Below are 19,349 nucleotides of genomic sequence, written 5' to 3' on the forward strand. Positions count from 1 at the left end.
TATGAAAAAAGGATGTTAGTAAAATTATAGGTATTTATTATCACCACCACAAGCATTTTCAAAGTTTTGGGTATGTGAGTGACATAAGCTTGAATAGATGCCCAGCAACAATAAAACATGACATAGTATGTTTTATTAGTTTGTTAATCCATGCCTTGGGTCCAATGTGAGGGACAGGTTGTGAGTAAATGTGCCAGTGAAATACACCCCAGAGGACCTTAATGCTTTTATCCTGCGCTCACTGTTTTACTTTTAAACCTCTTAAACTATGTTTTCTTTTTAAGGTAGTTTTTACACGTATATATACTTGGGATATTTTTTACTTCAAAGAAAGGAAAATGAAGTTTTCCTATTTCAAATCTACAAATGAAAACTTTCAATGTGAACTCCCTTCCACTTTGCTAAGGTTAATTAGCTTCTTTGTACTCAAACTCAGTGATTTCCTCTTGGGTCAACCTCTCCTGGCCACCTTCATTCTTTTTTATGAACACAGTCTGCACAGCCCTGGATTCTCCATCATTATTCTATGCTTCTGCTTGTACACTGCACAATAATGTCTCCATATAAAACACTGCAGTCCTCTCTGGCTGCCTGAGGATCGACTGCCATCGTGGTAACTATCCCAACCAGGAAGTTCATGACCAACCAACTACTTTAGTGGAAATACATGGTCATTGATGTCCTTTATCCTGGGAAGGCAACAGTACCTAAGGCAGAAATTTAGGAAAAACTCACTAAAATGTACAAAACCATACTGGATGTCATCTTTGTATTTGGGTTCAAAACCCATTTTGGTGGTAGCAAGACAACTGGCTTTGGCACGATTTTATGATTCATGAACTCAAACACAAATTTGCAAGACATGGCCTGTATGAAAAGAAAAAGGCCTCCAGAAAATAGTGAAAAGAACACAAGCACAGATTGAAGAAAGTTAGTGCCGGCAAAAACAAGGAGCAGATTCTGCAATGACTTTATCTGCAGTGACAGTGCAAATTTTTCATAAGAGGATTAATAAACTATAAAAACTTTAAGAAAAGCACAAAAAACCCACTGTAGGTGCTTCATGAATAGTCCTGACATGGCTTTCCTGAAACTCCAAGTACCAAACTTCCACTCTCTCCAGCCTGGGGAGGGCTGGTACTCCAGTTACTTTTAGTAGTTCCTAGCCCTGGAAGGCAGAGCTCGGTCCTCACGCTAGAAGTCTCCAGTCAACTCCTCAAATCAGAATCCTAATGACAGGCGTGGCCTAGACCTCCAGGTCCCACAGATTCTCTGACTCCATCTGACTCCAGTTCATTATTGGTAAAGCTACCCCCACACTCAGTGGCGTTAAAGAGTAATCATTTATTATTGGTCATGTGTCTGTGGATCAACTGGGATTCGGCTAATCTAGACTGGTGGCTTTGCTTTTCACTGCACACCTCTGGGTTGGCTGGAGAGGCTCTGCTCTAAGTGTCTCTCATTCTTCTTGGACCAGCAGTCTAGCCACGGCACATTTTTCTCATGGTGGGACAGCAGAGGCCCAAGAGAGCCAGCCTCCTATTGGCCAAACCAAGTCAAATGGCTGAGCCCAGAGTTAAAGAGCAGTTACCCTGCCCACAGTGGGAGGGCATAACAGTTACATGGCAAAGGACATGGATATGCATATTAGCTATCTATTACTGCATAATAAATTACCCCTAACTTAGTGGCTTAAAACAACTAATAAACACTTATTATGTGGGTTAGGAATTCAGGAATGGCTCAGCTGGGTAGTTCTAGCTTGGGGCCTCTCATGAAAGATAAGAAATGCTGTATTCTGCAAAGAGACTGAAATGAACCTGTACAAATACCCTACTGTCTACTACTCTTTAAAACAAATTTTTTGTACAATACAATAAATTTTATGGGAAAATGCTATTTAGAAGATACTTAGCACCAAAATAAATGACTGTGATATGTTAAGAACAGGTTAAAAGATGGTGAATGCTGACTCAATTCCACATAATACACAGTAAGAGAGTAATAAAACAGGAGACATAAATTGCAAATCACTTAATAAGTTGAGAGATAGGATACCTGCTGAACTCCTGGGTCCTTGCCCTACTGTTTCCATTGCCAACAGTCTTGTTTGTTGCTTCCCACCTGTATTATTTCAACACTCTTCCAGCTGGTCTTTCTGCTTCTAATTTCTCTGGCTTCCAAGTTATCCTGTTCACAGCTTCTACAATAATCTATCAAAGATCTGATTGTATAAGATCCTATGGTGCTTTCGTCCTGCTTACTATTTTAAATACACACTCTCCTATACAAATGTTCAAGATCTACCCACTGATTCATTAATCCGTTTTTAAATTATCACCCTTCCCTAGCAAAGTCCCTTTGCTCCAGCTCTGACGACAACTTTGTCTCCATCTCAGCTCTCAATACACATGTACCTGCTTTGTCTAGCACAGCTGCTAGCATATAAGAGGAACTCAAAAACATTTGTTGAATGATCAGGCCTAGAGTAACAACTAGGTAACCCTAAAACAAAATTACAAGTTTCTTTCCTTAGGTTTAGTTGAACCTGTGTCCAAAGCACCTTCATGTTTACATCAAATATATTTTCATAACACCTTCTGCCTCTCTGAACTCGCCTCCACCCACTCTTTGTTCATCCACCATGTTTTAGCTGGGTAGGCCTTCTTTCTATTCCTTGGATACGTTCAGCTGGTTCCTCCGTCAGGCCTTTGCCTGAGTTGCTTCCTCTTCCTGGAAGCTTTTCCCTCTGTTTTTTCACACTGCTAGCTGTTTTTTGTCATTCGGATCTCAGCTTAAAAATTATTTCCTCAGAGAGGACTTCCATGAACATCCAGTCTAAAGTAACTCCCTCAAACCTTCACTATCACTTCTCTCTACTCAATTCTTTGCTGTGCAGTATACTACTATTTCTCTTGTTCATTTATTTACGTGATTAACTGGCCTCTCCACTAAGCTGTATACTACTATTTCTCTTGTTCATTTATTTACGTGATTAACTGGCCTCTCCACTAAGCTGTAAGCTCCCTGAGGGCAAAGATGTCTTGTTCACTGAGCCCTTGTATTGCTAGTGTCTGCCATAAAGCAGATGCTCAAAAGGTATGTTAAATGAATGAACAAATCTGACTTCCTAGCCAATGCTCAAAGCCAATTTCCTGATCCCAACAAATGTCAACTTCTCCTAATTCATTTCTACTATACCTTCTAAGACTCAGCCTAAAAGAAAATTACCTCCTCCAAGAAGCTTCCCCTGAAATACTGTTAATTCTTGAGGCTGCACTTTCTCCTACACATTTAGCCTGTACCATATAAAATTACATGTGGTCTTATAGATAAATAGCTCTCCAGTGGTTTCATGTGCATGTTTTTCCTCTGAACTAGACGTATCATCAGATCCTTGAGGGCAGGTCTGTTTTTTTGTGTAGCTTTGTTCTGAATGTTCTGGCAGCCCTCAGTGTGCTATTGTGCACACAGCAGCAACTCAATACTGGTTTACTATAAGCACTTTATCAAAACTGCCTAATAGAGCTCTATGGCCAATGTAGGATTCATGATAACAAACAATTTAACCAGAATTCAGTGAGAAACACTTTATTGAGATTTCCCCAATTCAATCTCATTATATTAAAGGATCAGGAGAAAGAATCTTACTCTCTCAGTTGTCCTTCAAAAGAAATATCTTCACTGAGATATGAATTACTACATATCCTCTGATTTCTGAGTAGATGCTGGGAGAGTTGGCTCTTTGCAATTTTCTGTTGAAGTCCCTATTCACTATATTCTCTAATATCCTTTACATAAAGGTCCACCACATATGTCTCTATTTGTTTAATTTTAGGAAAAATTTCTATATAAAAATTATCCGTAGCATTAATCACCAAATAATGAAAAATTCAGAACACAACCTATTTCTCTTTCACTCTTAGTTGGGAAGAAATAGCGTCAAATTCAAAATCCACTTACAGCACATTCTGCTAGTACTGATAACCATTTTAACTTCCTTTCCATATTATCCATTTTGTTTTTATTTTCCTAATTTTTTTTTTCTTTGTCCACCAAAATTCATTTACCTGTAAGTCTACCAAAAGGAATTCTTACATTAACCTCTCTGGAGCTCCTGACTCTTTCATCTGGAGAGTCTGCCAGCACCTGAACATTAAATTGACATCAAGTAGACTCATCCACTCTATAACCAATCCTCTTTTATGTTAACTCTACTATCCTTTTTTTTCTGGTCAAACAGTGCAAGACACTGGAGGGATTTCTGATTTCTTATTCTCACGGCTGAAGTATCCAATAGACACACTAAAGAAAACACTTAGGGTACCAGCAAAACAAAGCACCATAAAATTTGCAGGGGAAAAGTTTTACATTTGCTATTTTTAAAAAAATAATTCCAACACAAATCAAAAAATAAAATCATGAGGACTGGCACTTCTAGCAAGATGGAGCAACAGGACTACATTTACCCTTTCACCTAACAACTAAAACACTGGGCAAAATATACGAAACAAGAGCTTTTAAGACATTTGAAATCAGGCAACAAAAGACAGTGATCTCTGAGAAATGGGAAATAAATGAGTCTTATAATTGTTCCAGCTTATTGCCTGGAGAGAATGCCAGGCTGCAGTAGAGCCTAACAGTTTCCTTGGGTTGAGGCGATGGACCTAAGTGGGTAGGGAGGCCAAAGGCATTAGAGTCAGGGACTAGAGTTGACGGGGCAGAGTACTCAGGATTAGAGAGCTGTGTAGAGGGTTGTGGAGGTGTAGAGGGTTTCCCCAAAGTCTTCAGCTGAGTATTACCAATGTGTAGACACAAAGAAACTATTGAGAAACTATTGAAGTCTGGGGAAAGAATCATTCAGACGGTACAGAGAGAGCAATCCTTAGAGCTCACATAGGGTTGGAGACAGCTCCTGTTCCCACCAGTGAGAATGGAAAAACTCGTAATTCACAGGGTATCAGCAGAGTACTCAGGAGGATTTTGCCTTAGCAGTGGGGAAAATTAGCCCTAGACTAAATGCTACTCTGGTCCTGCCTAACAATGCTTAAAAGTAAGACGTCAAAGGATCAAACCGTTTCCAGTAACTTAACTGTATTCCAGAAGAAAGCTCAAGAATATTTATAGAGATACAAAAATATCTAGCATCCAACAAAATAAAATTCACAGTGTCTGGCATCCAACCAAAAATAACCAAGCATGCAAAAAAAAGCAGGAAAACACTATGCAAAATGAGGAGAGAAATCAATTGAAACCAACTCAGAAATGACACAGATGATAGAATTAGTAGACAGGGATATTAAAACAGTTTTCATAACTGTATTCCATATGGTCTAAGAGCTAGAAGAAACATTGAACATGTAAAGGAGAAACATGGAAGATGTAAACTGGTGAACTTGAATGCACATCAATAGAAATTATCCAAAATGAAACACAAAAAGAAAATACTGAGGAAACAAACCAAATGAACACAGCAGCAGTGGGCTCTGTGATAACTTCAAGCAGCCTATTAGACACATAATTGGAGTTCCTGTGAGAGAGGAGAGAGGAGGAAAGATAGAAAAAATATTTAAAGAAATAATGACCAAAACTTTTCCAAATTTGATAAAAACAATAAACTCACAGATCCAAAAAGCTCAATGAACCTCAAGCACAAGCAACATGAAAAAACTGACACCAAGGCACATCATAATCCAACTTCTCAAAATCAGTGGTAAAAAGAAAATCATGAAAACAGCCAGAGAAAAAAACCTGTCAATCTTGAATTCTATATCCAGTGAACATATCTTTCAAAAACAAGGTCAAAACAAAGACTTTTTCAGACAACACAAAGCTGAAAGAATTAATCACCAGCAGACCCACACAATACGCAATGTTAAAAGAAATCTTTTAGAAGAAGGAAGATAATACATGTGGAAATTTGTATCAACAAAAAGAAAAGCAAAGCACTGAAGACGTTAACTATCTGGGTAAATATAAAAGACTTTCTAAAAAACTTAAATCCCTTTAAAATAGAATTGAATGTTTAAAGCAAAAATAATGATTGTGGGATTTATAATATATAAGTAAATAAAATTTATGACAATGATAACACAAAACCTGAGAGGGAAGAAACAGAAATATACTTTCGTAAGTTTCTTACACTGTAAGTAAAGGTATACTGTTACTTGAAGGTAGATTGTGATAAGTTAAAGATATAGGCATACCATGGAGATATTGTAGGCTTGCTTCCAGACTACCACAATAAAGCAAATATGATAAAGCAAGTCACGCAAGTTTTTTGGGTTTCTGAGTGCATATAAAAGTTATGTTTACCCTATTCTGTACTCTATGGAGTGTGCAATAGCATTATGTCTAAAAAGACAATGTAGGGGCTGGCCCAGTGGCACAGCAGTTAAGTTCTCACGTTCTGCTTTGGCAGCCCGGGGTTTGCCAGTTCGGATCCTGGGTGCAGACACAGCACCGCTTGGCAAACCATGCTGTGGCAGGAGTCCCATGTATAAAGTAGAGGAAGATGGGCACGGATGTTAGCCCACGGCCAGTCTTCCTCAGCAAAAAGAGGAGGATTGGCAGCAGATGTTAGCTCAGGGCTAATCTTCCTCAATAAAAATAAAAAGACAATGTATATACCTTAGTTAAAAAATACTTTATTGCTAAAAAATGCTAACCCTCCTCTAAGTCTTCAGTGAGCTGTAATCTTTTTGCTGGTAGAGGGTCTTGTAAAAAATGCAACATCTGTGAAGTACAATAGAGTGAAGCACAATAAAATGAGGTATGCCTGTATATATTATAAACTCAATAGCAACCACTAAAAGTGCATCAAAAAGTTATAGCTAATAAGTAAAATAAGGAGACAAAATGGCATCATGAAAAATAATCTAAGAGAGGCAAAGAAGAAAAGGAAAGAAAGAACAAATGGGATGAATGAAAAACAGATAAGATGGTAGATTTAAACTCAACCGTATGAATAAACACATTAAAAGTAAATGATCTAAATATACAAATTAAAAGGTAGAGATTGTCAGACTGGATAAAAGAGTATGATCCTGCATATAAATGCTGCATACAAGAAGCCACTTTAAACATAAAAAAGTAAAAGGATGGAAAAAAATATACCATAAAAATTCTAATCAAAAGAAAGCTGGAGTGGTTATATTAATATCTGATAAAGTGGATATCAGAGAAAAAAATATAAAGAATGATACCAGAGATAAAAAAGGTCAGTTAATGATAAAGGGATGAATCATCAGGAAAACAATATGATCCTAAGATAATATAACGATCCTAAAGGTTAATGTGCCTGAAGCAGAGCTATGAAATATACATGAAGGAAAAATGGATAGAACTGCAGGGAGAAACAGAAAAATCCACAATTACAGTTAGAGACTTTAACACCTACCGTCAGTAATTGATCGAACAAGTAGAAAGAAAATAATTACAGATATAGAAGAACTTAAAGATACTATCAACCAAATCGCCATTTATAGAATACTGCGTGAACAATAGCAGAATACATATTCTTTTTAAGGGAACATGAAACATTTACCAGGATAGATCATATCTGGGCCATAAAACAACTCTCAATAAATTTAAAATAATTCAAACCATATAAAATATGTTCTCTAAACACAACAGTATTATAAACCAACAACCGAAAGACATCTGGAAAATCTCCAAATAGTTGGAAACTAATGAACTTTCAAATAATTCATAAATCAAAGGAAAAAGATCAAAAGAGAAATTAGTAAGTAGTTTGAACTGAATGAAAACGAAAAAGCAGGGGCTGGCCCCGTGGCTGAGTGGTTGAGTTTGCACGCTCCGCTTGGGCAGCCCAGGGTTTCGCTGGTTTGGATCCTGGGTGCAGACATGGCACCGCTTGTCAGGCCATGCTGAGGTGGCGTGACATACGCTACAACTGGAAGGATCCACAACTAAAAAATACACAACTATGTACTGGGGGGATTTGGGGAGAAAAAGCGGGGGAAAAAAAAAGAAGACTGGCAACAGTTGTTAGCTCAGGTGTCAATCTTTAAAAAAAAGAGAAAATGAAAAAGCAACATAATGGAAGTTTTGGGGAATGCTGCTAACGTAGCACTCAGAGGGACATTCATGGCTCTAAATGCCATATTAGAAAAGAAAACAGGTCTCGAAAAAATGATTTCATCTTAAAAAACTAAAAAAAGAAGAGGAAATAAAACCAAAGCAATCAGAAAAAAAGGGATAATAAAACTTAGAATGAAAATCAATGTAAAAGAAAGGAGAAAAAAAGAGAAAGTTAATGAACCTAAATCTGATCCTTTGAAATCAATAACATTGTTAAGCCTCTAGGAAAAAAAGAAAAGACACAAATTACCCATATCAGAAGTGAGAGAAGTGACATCACTACAAATTCTACAGATATTAAAAGGATAACATGGGAATATTATGAAGCACTTTATGTCAATAATTTGACAACTTAGATGAAATAAAAGAGTTCCTTTGCAGACATAAACTACCAAAGTTCACTCAAGAAGAAACACATAACTTAAATAGCCCAAAGTTTTTAAAGCAATTGAATTTGCAGCTAAAAAAACCTTTCCTACAAACAAAGGTCCAGATGGCTTCATTACTGAATTCTATCAAACGTTTAAGGAAGAAATAGTACTAATTCTACACAAACTCTTTCAAAAAATCAAAAAGGAGGAAATACTTCCCAATTCATTTTGATACTCACGCCAGACAAAGACATAACAAAGAACTGAAAACAACAGACCGCTATCTCTCATGAACATAAATGTAAACATTAACAAAATTTTTAGCATACCAAATCAAGCAATATATAAAAAGAAGACTGCATCATGATCAAGTGAGGTTTATTCCAGGAATGCAAGGCTCATTTAACATTTGAAAATCAATTAATTCATCATGTTAACAGACTAAAAAAGAACCTAAAAGAGAAAAAAACTAAAAAGAAAAAAGATTTATATATATATATATATGATCACCTCAATAGTTGCAGAAAAAAACTGTCAAAATCTAACATTAATTCCTGATAAAAACTCTCAGGAAATTAGGAATATAAGGGAACTTCTTTACTAATCAACAGCCTCTACAAAACAAAAACAACCTATAACTAACATCACACTTAATGATGAAATATTGAATGTTGTCCTCCTGGCATCAGGAACAAGGCAAGGATGTCCATTCTCACCACTTCAACATTGTATTGGAGGGTCTAGTTATTGGGTTTGAGATTTCATCTCACCATACATACAAACTAATGAGTTAGCTTGTTATTGTTCTGTGGTTGCTAACAGAAGACACAAGATGCCTGGGTCAGAGACAAACGACTTTACTATTCATGGACAGCAAGAAGCCTGTGCACCTGCATATTTGTGTTCGTTACCCTTGGCCCCAAGTCCTGCAGGGGAAACACTCAGATGGATGCTCTGCCTTCAGTGGATTTGTGTTACAGCTAAACACTGAGTTTGGGGAATCCACTGCTTTTGTAGTAACCAGCAAGCAAGTCTGCTCTTTGGGAGTGATGTATATGTTTATTATCTTGATTGTGATGATAGTTTAATTGGTCCATATATATATCAAAACATAGATTGTGCACTTTAAATATTTGCAGTTTCTTGCACATCAATAAGGCGGTCCAAAAAAATGAGAAAGATCTTCCATTCCAAGCATTCTAGGCCTTTCTATATCATTAATTTTAACAAACATTTTTGGGCTACTCCTAATGTGCTAGGCACGCACTATTCTGGTTTGGGAATATAATGCGTTAAAAAAAAAAAATCCCTCCTCCTATAGAGTTTACATTCCTATAGGAGGAGACTGGAAATAAATAAGAAGAAGAACATCAGATGGTGACAACTCTGATTAAGATAACCAAACCATTTAAAGAGCCTTTTTTAAAAATCACAGTTGTGTGGCTACTTCAGACTGGGTGGGTGGGTGGGGTCTCTCTGAGAAGGTGAAATTGATGCAGAGATATGACTATCAAGAAGGAGCCAACCATGTCGAGGTGGCAGAAGAGCACCTTTGGCCTTCACTATTATTTTGGCTTCCCAACTGTTTTCATTTCCCCTCAATCTCCTGTAAACCACTGCTGAATTAACTTTCCCAAAAGCTAATCTGATTACATAATTCCTTTCTTTTCTTTTTTTTTTTTTTTAAAGATTTTATTTTTTCCTTTTTCTCCCCAAAGCCCCCCGGTACATAGTTGTATATTCTTTGTTGTGGGTCCTTCTAGTTGTGGCATGTGGGATGCTGCCTCAGCGTGGTTTGACAAGCAGTGTCATGTCCGCGCCCAGGATTCGAAGCAACGAAACAGTGGGCCGCCTGCAGCGGAGCGCGCGAACTTAACCGCTCGGCCACGGGGCCAGCCCCTATATAATTCCTTTCTTTATAAAGCTTCAATCCCTCTCTTATCTCAATTACTAAATATGGTATGAGCTCTACATTCTGGCATTATAAGTCTGCACACATGTGACAAAACCTACCTTTCTAGTCTTCTCACTACTCCTTTTTTCTTACATGGAAGAAGCCCTGATCTTAATACGCTTTGCTACTTTTGATCATGCTGTTTCCTCAGCCTGGAATGCCATCCTTCTCCATCAATAGATATTTCTCATCCTTGAAATGTCCACTTAAATATCAAATTCTCGTTAATGTCTTTTCTGATTTTCCCAACCAGATGTGACTTTTTGTTTACATTTCCCTTCTATTATGTTTTTCAATGGGTAAAACTCATCTTACTCATCTTTTTATTAGATAGTGGCATAATGCTCTGCAGACAGGAGATAATCCATAACTTCCTAGTTGACTGAATTATCTTATGAAATAGAGCAAAGTTATATACACTAAGATGTTTACCACAATGTTGTTTAAATTAGTAAAAAAAGAAAAGAAAGAAAACACGGTAAGTGTCCAAAAATAGCGGAATGGTTCAGTAAATTATAGTACAGTAGTATAATGAAATATTAAATAGCCATTAAAATTATAGTTTTGAAAACTTTTAATAACAAAAATGATTATCCTGGGGAGTGAATCAGCACAAAATATATATATATATATATACAATAATAACTCCAAAATGGGAGAAATACAGAATGAAACCTAGAAAGAAATACACTAAAATGTAATCATGATTCATTTCTGGGGGATGATTTATACAATTTTTATTTTCCTCTTGACCTTTTCCTAGGCTTTCAGTTTATATTTAATAAACATGTATTTGCTTTTCTAACTAGAAAACAAGTTAAAATAGTAAGATAATTACATTTAAAAGATTTTAGATATAAAGGTCTGTGGATTCAAAGCCAATTTTGCTAAAATGTAAAATATTTAGTACGTACAGTGAGTAACATGAGTACAAATGTATAAGGCAGAGTTTGACTGGGGAACTCTTAGAATGGTAAACAACTGTTTAAAATGTAATTTTTGTATTTAATATGCTTCTTTCTTCAATTAGCTAACAAAAAAAACAGGTAGAGGGAAGACAGATAATATAAACACCAAAGAAAGCACAACGATTAATTTTTATTAGAAAGAAGAAATGGTTCACAAACTAGCAAGTACAAAAATAAAAATGTTATTTTTCAATGGATAGAACAAAAGATGAATTTCCTAAGTTACTTTAAATGTTTACATGATCACAACTTACCTACAATTTGTTATGTAACGTAAGTCACACAAATTTTCATAGTTTTGAGGAGGATTACATAATTATCTACAAACTTCTTCTGGAGAAGGAGATTTGGCGGAATGAATTCAGTTCCAGTTTCCCTTCATTTGCTTTAATGCGTCTACCCTAGTCACACAGATATTACCCCACGGAAAGCTACCCAGATTCTCCATCACTGCATTAAGTAGCCATATAGAAAACAGACCGCTATTGTGTCCTTTTATCCCTAGAGAGATGAAATGGTTTGCAGCTTATTTTAAATCACAAAGCAATTCTTTTGTGTACTGAATTGGCCCAAGGCTACGGAGGTTGTGCAACTCACTTCCCACATGACCTCCACTTGTGGCTGCTTCCTAATCATGCCAGAACATGAAAACCTTGAAGGCACTCCACGTGGGGCGGTGCTCTTTCTGCCTCTGAAGTGTTTCCTGGGCCTAGTTAGAACAACCAAATTCTGAAAAGCCATTCTAATGGCAAGCATACTCAGAGGGGAAAAAAACCCAGACTTTTTCTGGTTAGGACGGGAAACGTGGTTAACCTAAATTGGACCTGGGGCACAAATGGAGGCATCAAGAAGCACTCCCAGTGCTTCAGTTCAACTATGCATTTTTGCTTCCTTTATTAAAAAAAAAAAAAAAGGCTCTTTAAATGGTTTGGTTATATTTAGAAATGTAACTGCTTAAAAAAACTGCTTTAAAGGACCGTGTTTGGGGAGGTGGTGGGGAAAGAGGGCAGATGAACAAAGCTTTGCTTTTGAGTAAACTTATTAGCTAATCAAAGTCAGCAAGCAGTGCTTGCTAAGTAGCAGTTCACTATGATCAACAGTCCTTCAAAGACTGTTGCTTCCTTTTTTCTCTTTCCCAGGAAGAAACATTATGTGGGGCTTGAAGTCAAAAAACCTGGGTTCAGATCATGTCAATGTCAAACATGCATTAACAATTTCCGGACACTATGCTTTCCTGCAGTTTGTCATCTCTGAATTGCAGGCTTTTCCTCTATAAAATGGGTATACCAACAAATGCCACCCTTTTCATAGGTGATTGTGTAGAAAGAAAGTATAAGCAAGCTTAAACTGCTATCTAAGTATTTATTATTGTTGTTGCTATTAGGTCTGCCTGACATACAGAAAGTACTTAACAAATGTTCACAAAATTACTAATGAACTGGGCTAATTATAGTGGACAAATAGTAAGAGCAGATAAATCAAGAACCTTAAAACCAACAATAACACTTTCACTTAAAAATTAACAGATATTTAACTGTGAATTATTAATATCTTATATGGAACAGGGGCCGGCCCCATGGCTGAGTGGGTTGGGTTTGTGCGCTCCGCTTTGGCAGCCCAGGGTTTTGCTGGTTTGGATCCTGGGCGAGGACATGGAACCACTCATTAGGCCATGCTGAGGCGGCATCCCACATAGCACAACCAGAGGCGCTCACAACTAGTATATACAACTATGTACGGGGGGTTGGGGGCGGGGGAGCGGGGGGTGTGCTTTGGGGAGAAGAAGAAAAAAGAATCTTATATGGAACAAAGATGAACACCTTGAAAATGCCCCAGGGGAGAACAATGTCACAACTGCCAGGAGAGGTCACTGTAATCATCACAATTTGGTGGGATCTCAGGTATGGCAGAGGGATGCTAGCAAATCAGGTTTCCTGGAGGTATAGAGGCAGTAAATGAGAGGGTGAGAGCCTGAGCTCCAGAGTTCAAATCTCAACTAACAACTTGTGTGCTCATGGGCAAATTACTTAATCTTTCCTAAATCTCAGTTTTCACATATGTAAAATGGGGACAGCAGTAGTACTTGCTAGCAGGATTTCTGTGAAGATTAAACAAAGAAATATGGGTCAATTACTCACCACAGTGTTATTTGCTTAGCTATCATCATCTTCATCATACTATATACTAGGTGACTTTCTATAAGTGGAACTAGACCAGGATCCTCCATTTTACAATCTGCCATTAACCTCAGCCACGGTAGTGATCTATGGGATGTTTCTGAAAAAATGCAGCAAAGGGGGTCCACTGTGGTCACATCTTCTGCCAGGTCCCTATATACCACTATGCTGCTTAGGTGAAGTTAGATATGCCTATCGGGAACTGTGATTCCCTGAACCAAATGTTACCAGATGTCCAATGTACAATTTTTCATATTTCACTAAGTACTCTCTGAACTATCCTGAGTCCCTGGGTTATACTTTTAAATTTTAAGTTTCTTATCCAAGTTGCTCATGCCCTATGTTTCACTTCTAGTAAAATTTGTCTTTCTTTTTTCAAATGGAAATGTCAAAAAGCTTAAGATGTGCACACATGCATATTTTTTCTAATTTGCAGTGAATGAAATCTTGCTAATATAGAAGCTAAAGAAGTTAGAATAATGAAACACTGAGATAGGAGTCCCTTATAACAGTATATACCACATTAAATGATGGTGATGGTCAATGAAGCAATAGCTTCACATTCAATATCCTTCTGAAATGAAATAAGTGCATTTTAAGGAAATAAAATCTAACCCTTCTTGAGATGTCCTGCTAAATGAGTCAAAAAACCCTAATTCTAGATCTATAAAATTAATCAAAATAATCCAGCTGTGCAACCATCCTACTTCTTATCATAGAGAATGTAATAATGCAGTAAATTTTGGATCCTGGATATAAAAGACATTCCTCCCTCACACGCCCAACAGTCATCTTCTTGGGATCCTGGCCACTCTTCTGGGACACTTGAAGGCCCTTTGCTCTGGGGAGAGGCTGGGCCTGGCCACCTCAGGCTGAGCTGCTCCTCCAGCCTGCCAGCTTTGTGATAGTGCTACCTGCCAGCCAGCAGCATGCTGGTGTCTACTGGGCTACTGCAGATTGAACAGACTGTGAATCCAGCCAGAGGATAAGAGGTTGTTTTAATTGGCTAAATCTGCTATGTACTAAGCGTATGGCCATGAATTCGTAGCCAAAACACTAATCTAAAAAAAACGTCATGTACAATTTAAACACAAAACAAGAATGACATTTTTGCTCATCAATCCTAGTTTTGCCACGAGCATTTTTAACCTAACATTTTATAATGGTTACCAAATCTTTACCTTTGCTGAAGTAGAATTTTCATGGTATACTCCTTGTACCAAGTCCATAAGGGCACTTGCTAGAAGTTCCACAACCTAAAAAACAAGAACAAAAATTAAAATAAACAGTTTAAAAAGTTTATCCCTATTTTTACCTCAGAATACCTCAGAGGGCTTAGTAGAAAGGCGGTATTTGTGCTTGATGGAAAAAACGGGGTTATGTGCAAAGATCCTGGCAAATAGCATTGCCCACCTGGATATCAGAGCTGTGATCCAATTTTTTTCAGTCCTAATTCAAGCCAAAAACCCAAAAAAGTCTTGTATGCGTAGCATTTAATATACATGAAAATCCAGTAATAGCCATTTTAAACAAGCTTAAATTTCAGATAACTAATGAAATCTTAACTCAATTTATTTTCTGTATGTTTATTCCTGTTAGGTGAACACTTTTTCAATATCCTCATTCTGGGAGCCATTACAATGCTAATTTTCATACTTAATACAGAAATAAAAGCAAAAGCAAAAGCAAAAGAATGGTTAAGCTTTCAAATGTGTTCATTCTGTTATACTAAAAATGCACTGGAGGGCTTCTGGGTCAAATGTACCATAAACAGTGAACATTTTTATAGAACTGCAATATTAAAATCATATTCATCAAACCTGTATTATTTTCAAGTCTCAGGCTATTAAAAAAAATGATCAAGCAAAATCAAGAGCTTTGAACTTGTTCCAGAATGTAAAACAAGCAGAAAACAGTAAATGGTCTCTTTGGAACTACTGTACAATTTAGAGTTGTTTGTATAAACCATCTTAATTCAGGAGGATAAAATAGTGGTATTTATTATAATGTTTGATGCAGCCATTTCAAACAATAATTCCTGAAGGCAACCCCATCCACTTCTTATGAAGTCTTAATATCTTGTATACTTAGCTTTCTATATCATGCAGTCCTGTATCAGATTTCCACTCTTTGCTTCCTAAAATTTAGCTCGGTTTTGATTGAATTAAAGGATTTTGTTTCAGCTTTTATCATTCTTGTAATGGAAGACACTATTAAGCCAAAGGATACAGACTCAAACAACAAGATACTTCAATATCAGGTACTCTGGATTTAATAAACATTTTTTTAGAGGCAAATTACATTAATTTGTAGAAAGACTTGCTTTAAAATTTTAACACGAGTATTTATCTCCAAATTTATATTTACATTCATACTGCATAATACACACAGAGCTGCTGATATGGAAATTTTGCTGATTAAAGGCATATTTTTTTCTAGCTTTGCAGATGGGTTAATTTGTAAGACCTATACAAAGTCTTTTTTTTTTTTTAAATCACATTGCCCTTTAGGTAACCAAATACTTAAGAAATATTGTAGCAATATGAGCTGCAGAGGAACTGGAAGGACAATGATCCTACAGTGTTACCAGATGTGTTGAGTTATTTAAGTGGGGAAGAGAGAAAAATGAATGGATTTTTTCCCCCTGAAGGTATCAGATAAGCCCTATTCCCAAATCCTAGAGGATAGAGTATCACCAATAGGTCTATGAAAGACTGTAACTAAATGCACAGCATCAGATTGGATTACAGTTTATACAAGCAACATCCCAAGATCCCCCTGATGGCTGGACACATAATACAGATCAATCACTCACTAAGAAATGTTATGGTTTTGAAACAGTTTGAGCTCTGAGACCAGCACAGGTAAAGTGAAGAGGGATTTACAAAGAGAAAGTCCAACATTCAATGTCAAAATGATGGCATAAACTTTTAACAACGGATCTGGCTCTGGATAACCAGTGTTCCTTTACCTCCCTGAAATTCCAGACCAGACAGAAGTAACAAAAATATTTCATTCTCTGATGTTTTTTCTCTTAATGCCATTAGCGAATATAGGAAGACCTGTACTTATAAGTTCATAATTTATAAGTGACCTATACTTCCAAATGTTCATAATTACTTGAGCAGAATACTTCTTCATAGCCAATGACAACCATCAAGGAGAAAGCTTTGGACTTCCTTGAGTTAACAAGTCAAGGAAGGTAAGAAATTATGAAAAGCAGGAACAGCCTAGGGGAGTTTAATGTGTCCCAGGCAAGGGTAACTTACTCAATGCACACATAAATCTCTTCCCATTGCCTGACATGTTTACTTTTAAAATTATACAAGAGAGAGTTGTGTTTAAGTATCATCGTCATTTAAAATTGCAAATATTTCTAGGAAGACCACAGGGCTATGAGTCACGTGTACTTTAACAAGACCATGAATGATCTGGTCTTCTTTTTCCCATTATGTGCCTTACTACCACAGGCGCTCACCTGTTTAGATATCTCCTGTATTTAAATATAAGAAAGCACTTGCTTAATGATACTTTCTCCCCTCAGATTCTTGAGGAATGATTTGTTCAAGCAACCCCAAATGATAGCGAGGATAACAGCAGCCAGAGGAAAATCCAGAGCCTAACTGCCAGGCCGCCTGAGGCTAAGAGCCCAAGCCCCAGAATTCTTGGTGCTCTGGACAAGAGCCACTATGAGAAAGATTCAAGGACTTTCGTGTCTCAAGCCCAGGAGGGCAAGACAACACCTCCTACTAGAAAAAGAAGATAGGCTAAAAGAGCCTCCATGGTGGCCAGCCTAATAAGCCCAACAGTTTAGAGCACTGTAATCAAATTAGAGGCCGACTATCAATTTCATTGTGAGATTTGGGGCAAATCAATTAATTTCTCTGAGCTTTGGTCTTCCTCAACTATAAAATGAGGGGAGTTGCAAAACATAATTCCTTAAGTTATCTTCCAATTCTAAGATTCTGAGCTTCTACAAATGCAAACGTTAGTATTTATAATTAGGCATGGAAATTTGAAAACTGCTTTTTTGTAAATTTTGATGAGACATGTTTGCTCATACTATTATTTTCATCTGTTCTCTTCACATGGACCTTTCCCGCTGTCTGAACTCTTCTGATTACTTTCTTTGTGAAACTTTTTGTACCCAAACCCCCTTGGTTCCAAAACCCAGAACATAATGAAACAATTTTCATTTCTTAAACCATTTTAAATCGTTTCCATTTTTTAAACCACTATGACTGGTAGCCCACCCTACCAACTGATGAAGAGGTCCTAGTTGGGTCAATTAAAGGTCACATTGCTGAGTTCTGGGTCTTGACGGGCTCTAATGCTTGGGAATAATTCATACATATCAGATTCAGAATGACATCAGGTTTAAGTGCAATGTTGCATCAAACAAATAATGGCACTAGTTGACCATATCACTTCCCTCTCTAATGAGTAAATATGTAGAGACTTAGAAGAGATTCTGGAACATAATAAGCCTCAGTGAGTGTTAACTTACTACTCTTCTGTGCTTTTATATTATTACTCTATATTCAGTACAAGTCCTGGATAGATGAAGGGCATAGTACAGAAACCAAGATTACAGCGTTTTTTAAAAATTGTGTGCCCAAATATTTTGGAAGAAAGTGGGTTTTAATTCAACAACAGAAAACATGAAAAGATTATTTTAACCAAAATCAGAGATCTCTGTAACACTGACTTACTGCATCCTGAAACATTATTTCAAATTATATGACTGTCACCCCATCAATATTACAAAGTTTACTTTAGCTATCTAGAGAGTAATCAAACAGGAGATATAGTTCTTCATTTCTGGAGGTTGTGAGAATAGGAGGGTTGCTTACCTGTACATGCAAATGCAATAATGCTTTTCTCTTCAATTTGTGTCATATGTTTAAATCTGACTCTACAGCAATGCCATACATTATCCCCCAATCGTCTGAGTAACACCTTAGATTTCAGTGAGCCAGAAGTGGTAACCACAATGTCAGTGATGTGAGCTGGCTTCTCCTGCCACTTTGTATTGGCTACTAGGGAGGAGGTCACATAGGAAAGTAAGTGTATAGTGCACATCTAACTGCTATTCTCAAGAAAACTCTTGATCTTTCCCACTTCAATCCCCACCCTCTCATCAAAGATAAGGAAGCGGTAGTATCCAGGTGCAGCTGAACCTTAGCACAGTTACAGACCTGATAATAACTGACCTTTGGAGTGAATTTCTTAAACGGTTAATTTATAGGACAAATTTCACCAGTCTCAGGGGAATATGTAATTGCTTCATTCTTTATCTTTTGGCAAGGGTAACTACAATTCAATGATTTTTTTAACTGAAAAACTAAAGTGATGCATACCCTCACAAAATTATGATTATGTCCTGAGCTATAATAAAATTCTCATCATAAAAATTAGAAACTGAGAGAAGTGAGGGGTAGTAGGAGAACAACAGTAGCCAAAAAAATCCTCACTATACTGTATACTGCTACACAAAGGTGTCTGCAACATATTCCTAAGAAAAAAAGCTGGTTACCAAACAATAGCATGATAAGTACTTTAAAAATGAGGTCAATCTATGTATTTCTAAATACAGAGAAAAACGTCTGAAAGGAGAGACAACAAAATATTAATAATAATGATAATGTGTAAGTGGTAAGATTCTAGATGATTTTTAATTAAAAAAACAACTTTTCTGAATTGCTTAAATTTATAATTGCTAAACTTACAATTTCTTAAATTTACAATGTATTACATTTTCTCTCCCCTTTTATTG

The 19,349-nt window shown here is 36.8% G+C and overlaps 1 protein-coding gene across 4 annotated transcripts in view; it reads right to left on the bottom strand.

The window, feature by feature from the left end:
• Nucleotides 1-19,349, bottom strand: part of PDSS2 (decaprenyl diphosphate synthase subunit 2) — a 267,780-nt gene that overhangs the window by 67,575 nt on the left and 180,856 nt on the right. For all 4 annotated transcript variants that reach the window (XM_023650874.2, XM_070223628.1, XM_001503961.6 and 1 more), the window contains one exon: nt 14,755-14,829. In XM_023650874.2, coding sequence (XP_023506642.1) covers nt 14,755-14,829 — 75 coding nt within the window. The remainder of the gene's footprint in view (nt 1-14,754; nt 14,830-19,349) is intronic.

The sequence above is a fragment of the Equus caballus genome, chromosome 10 (genome assembly GCF_041296265.1).
Source record: "Equus caballus isolate H_3958 breed thoroughbred chromosome 10, TB-T2T, whole genome shotgun sequence".
NCBI lineage: Eukaryota > Metazoa > Chordata > Mammalia > Perissodactyla > Equidae > Equus > Equus caballus.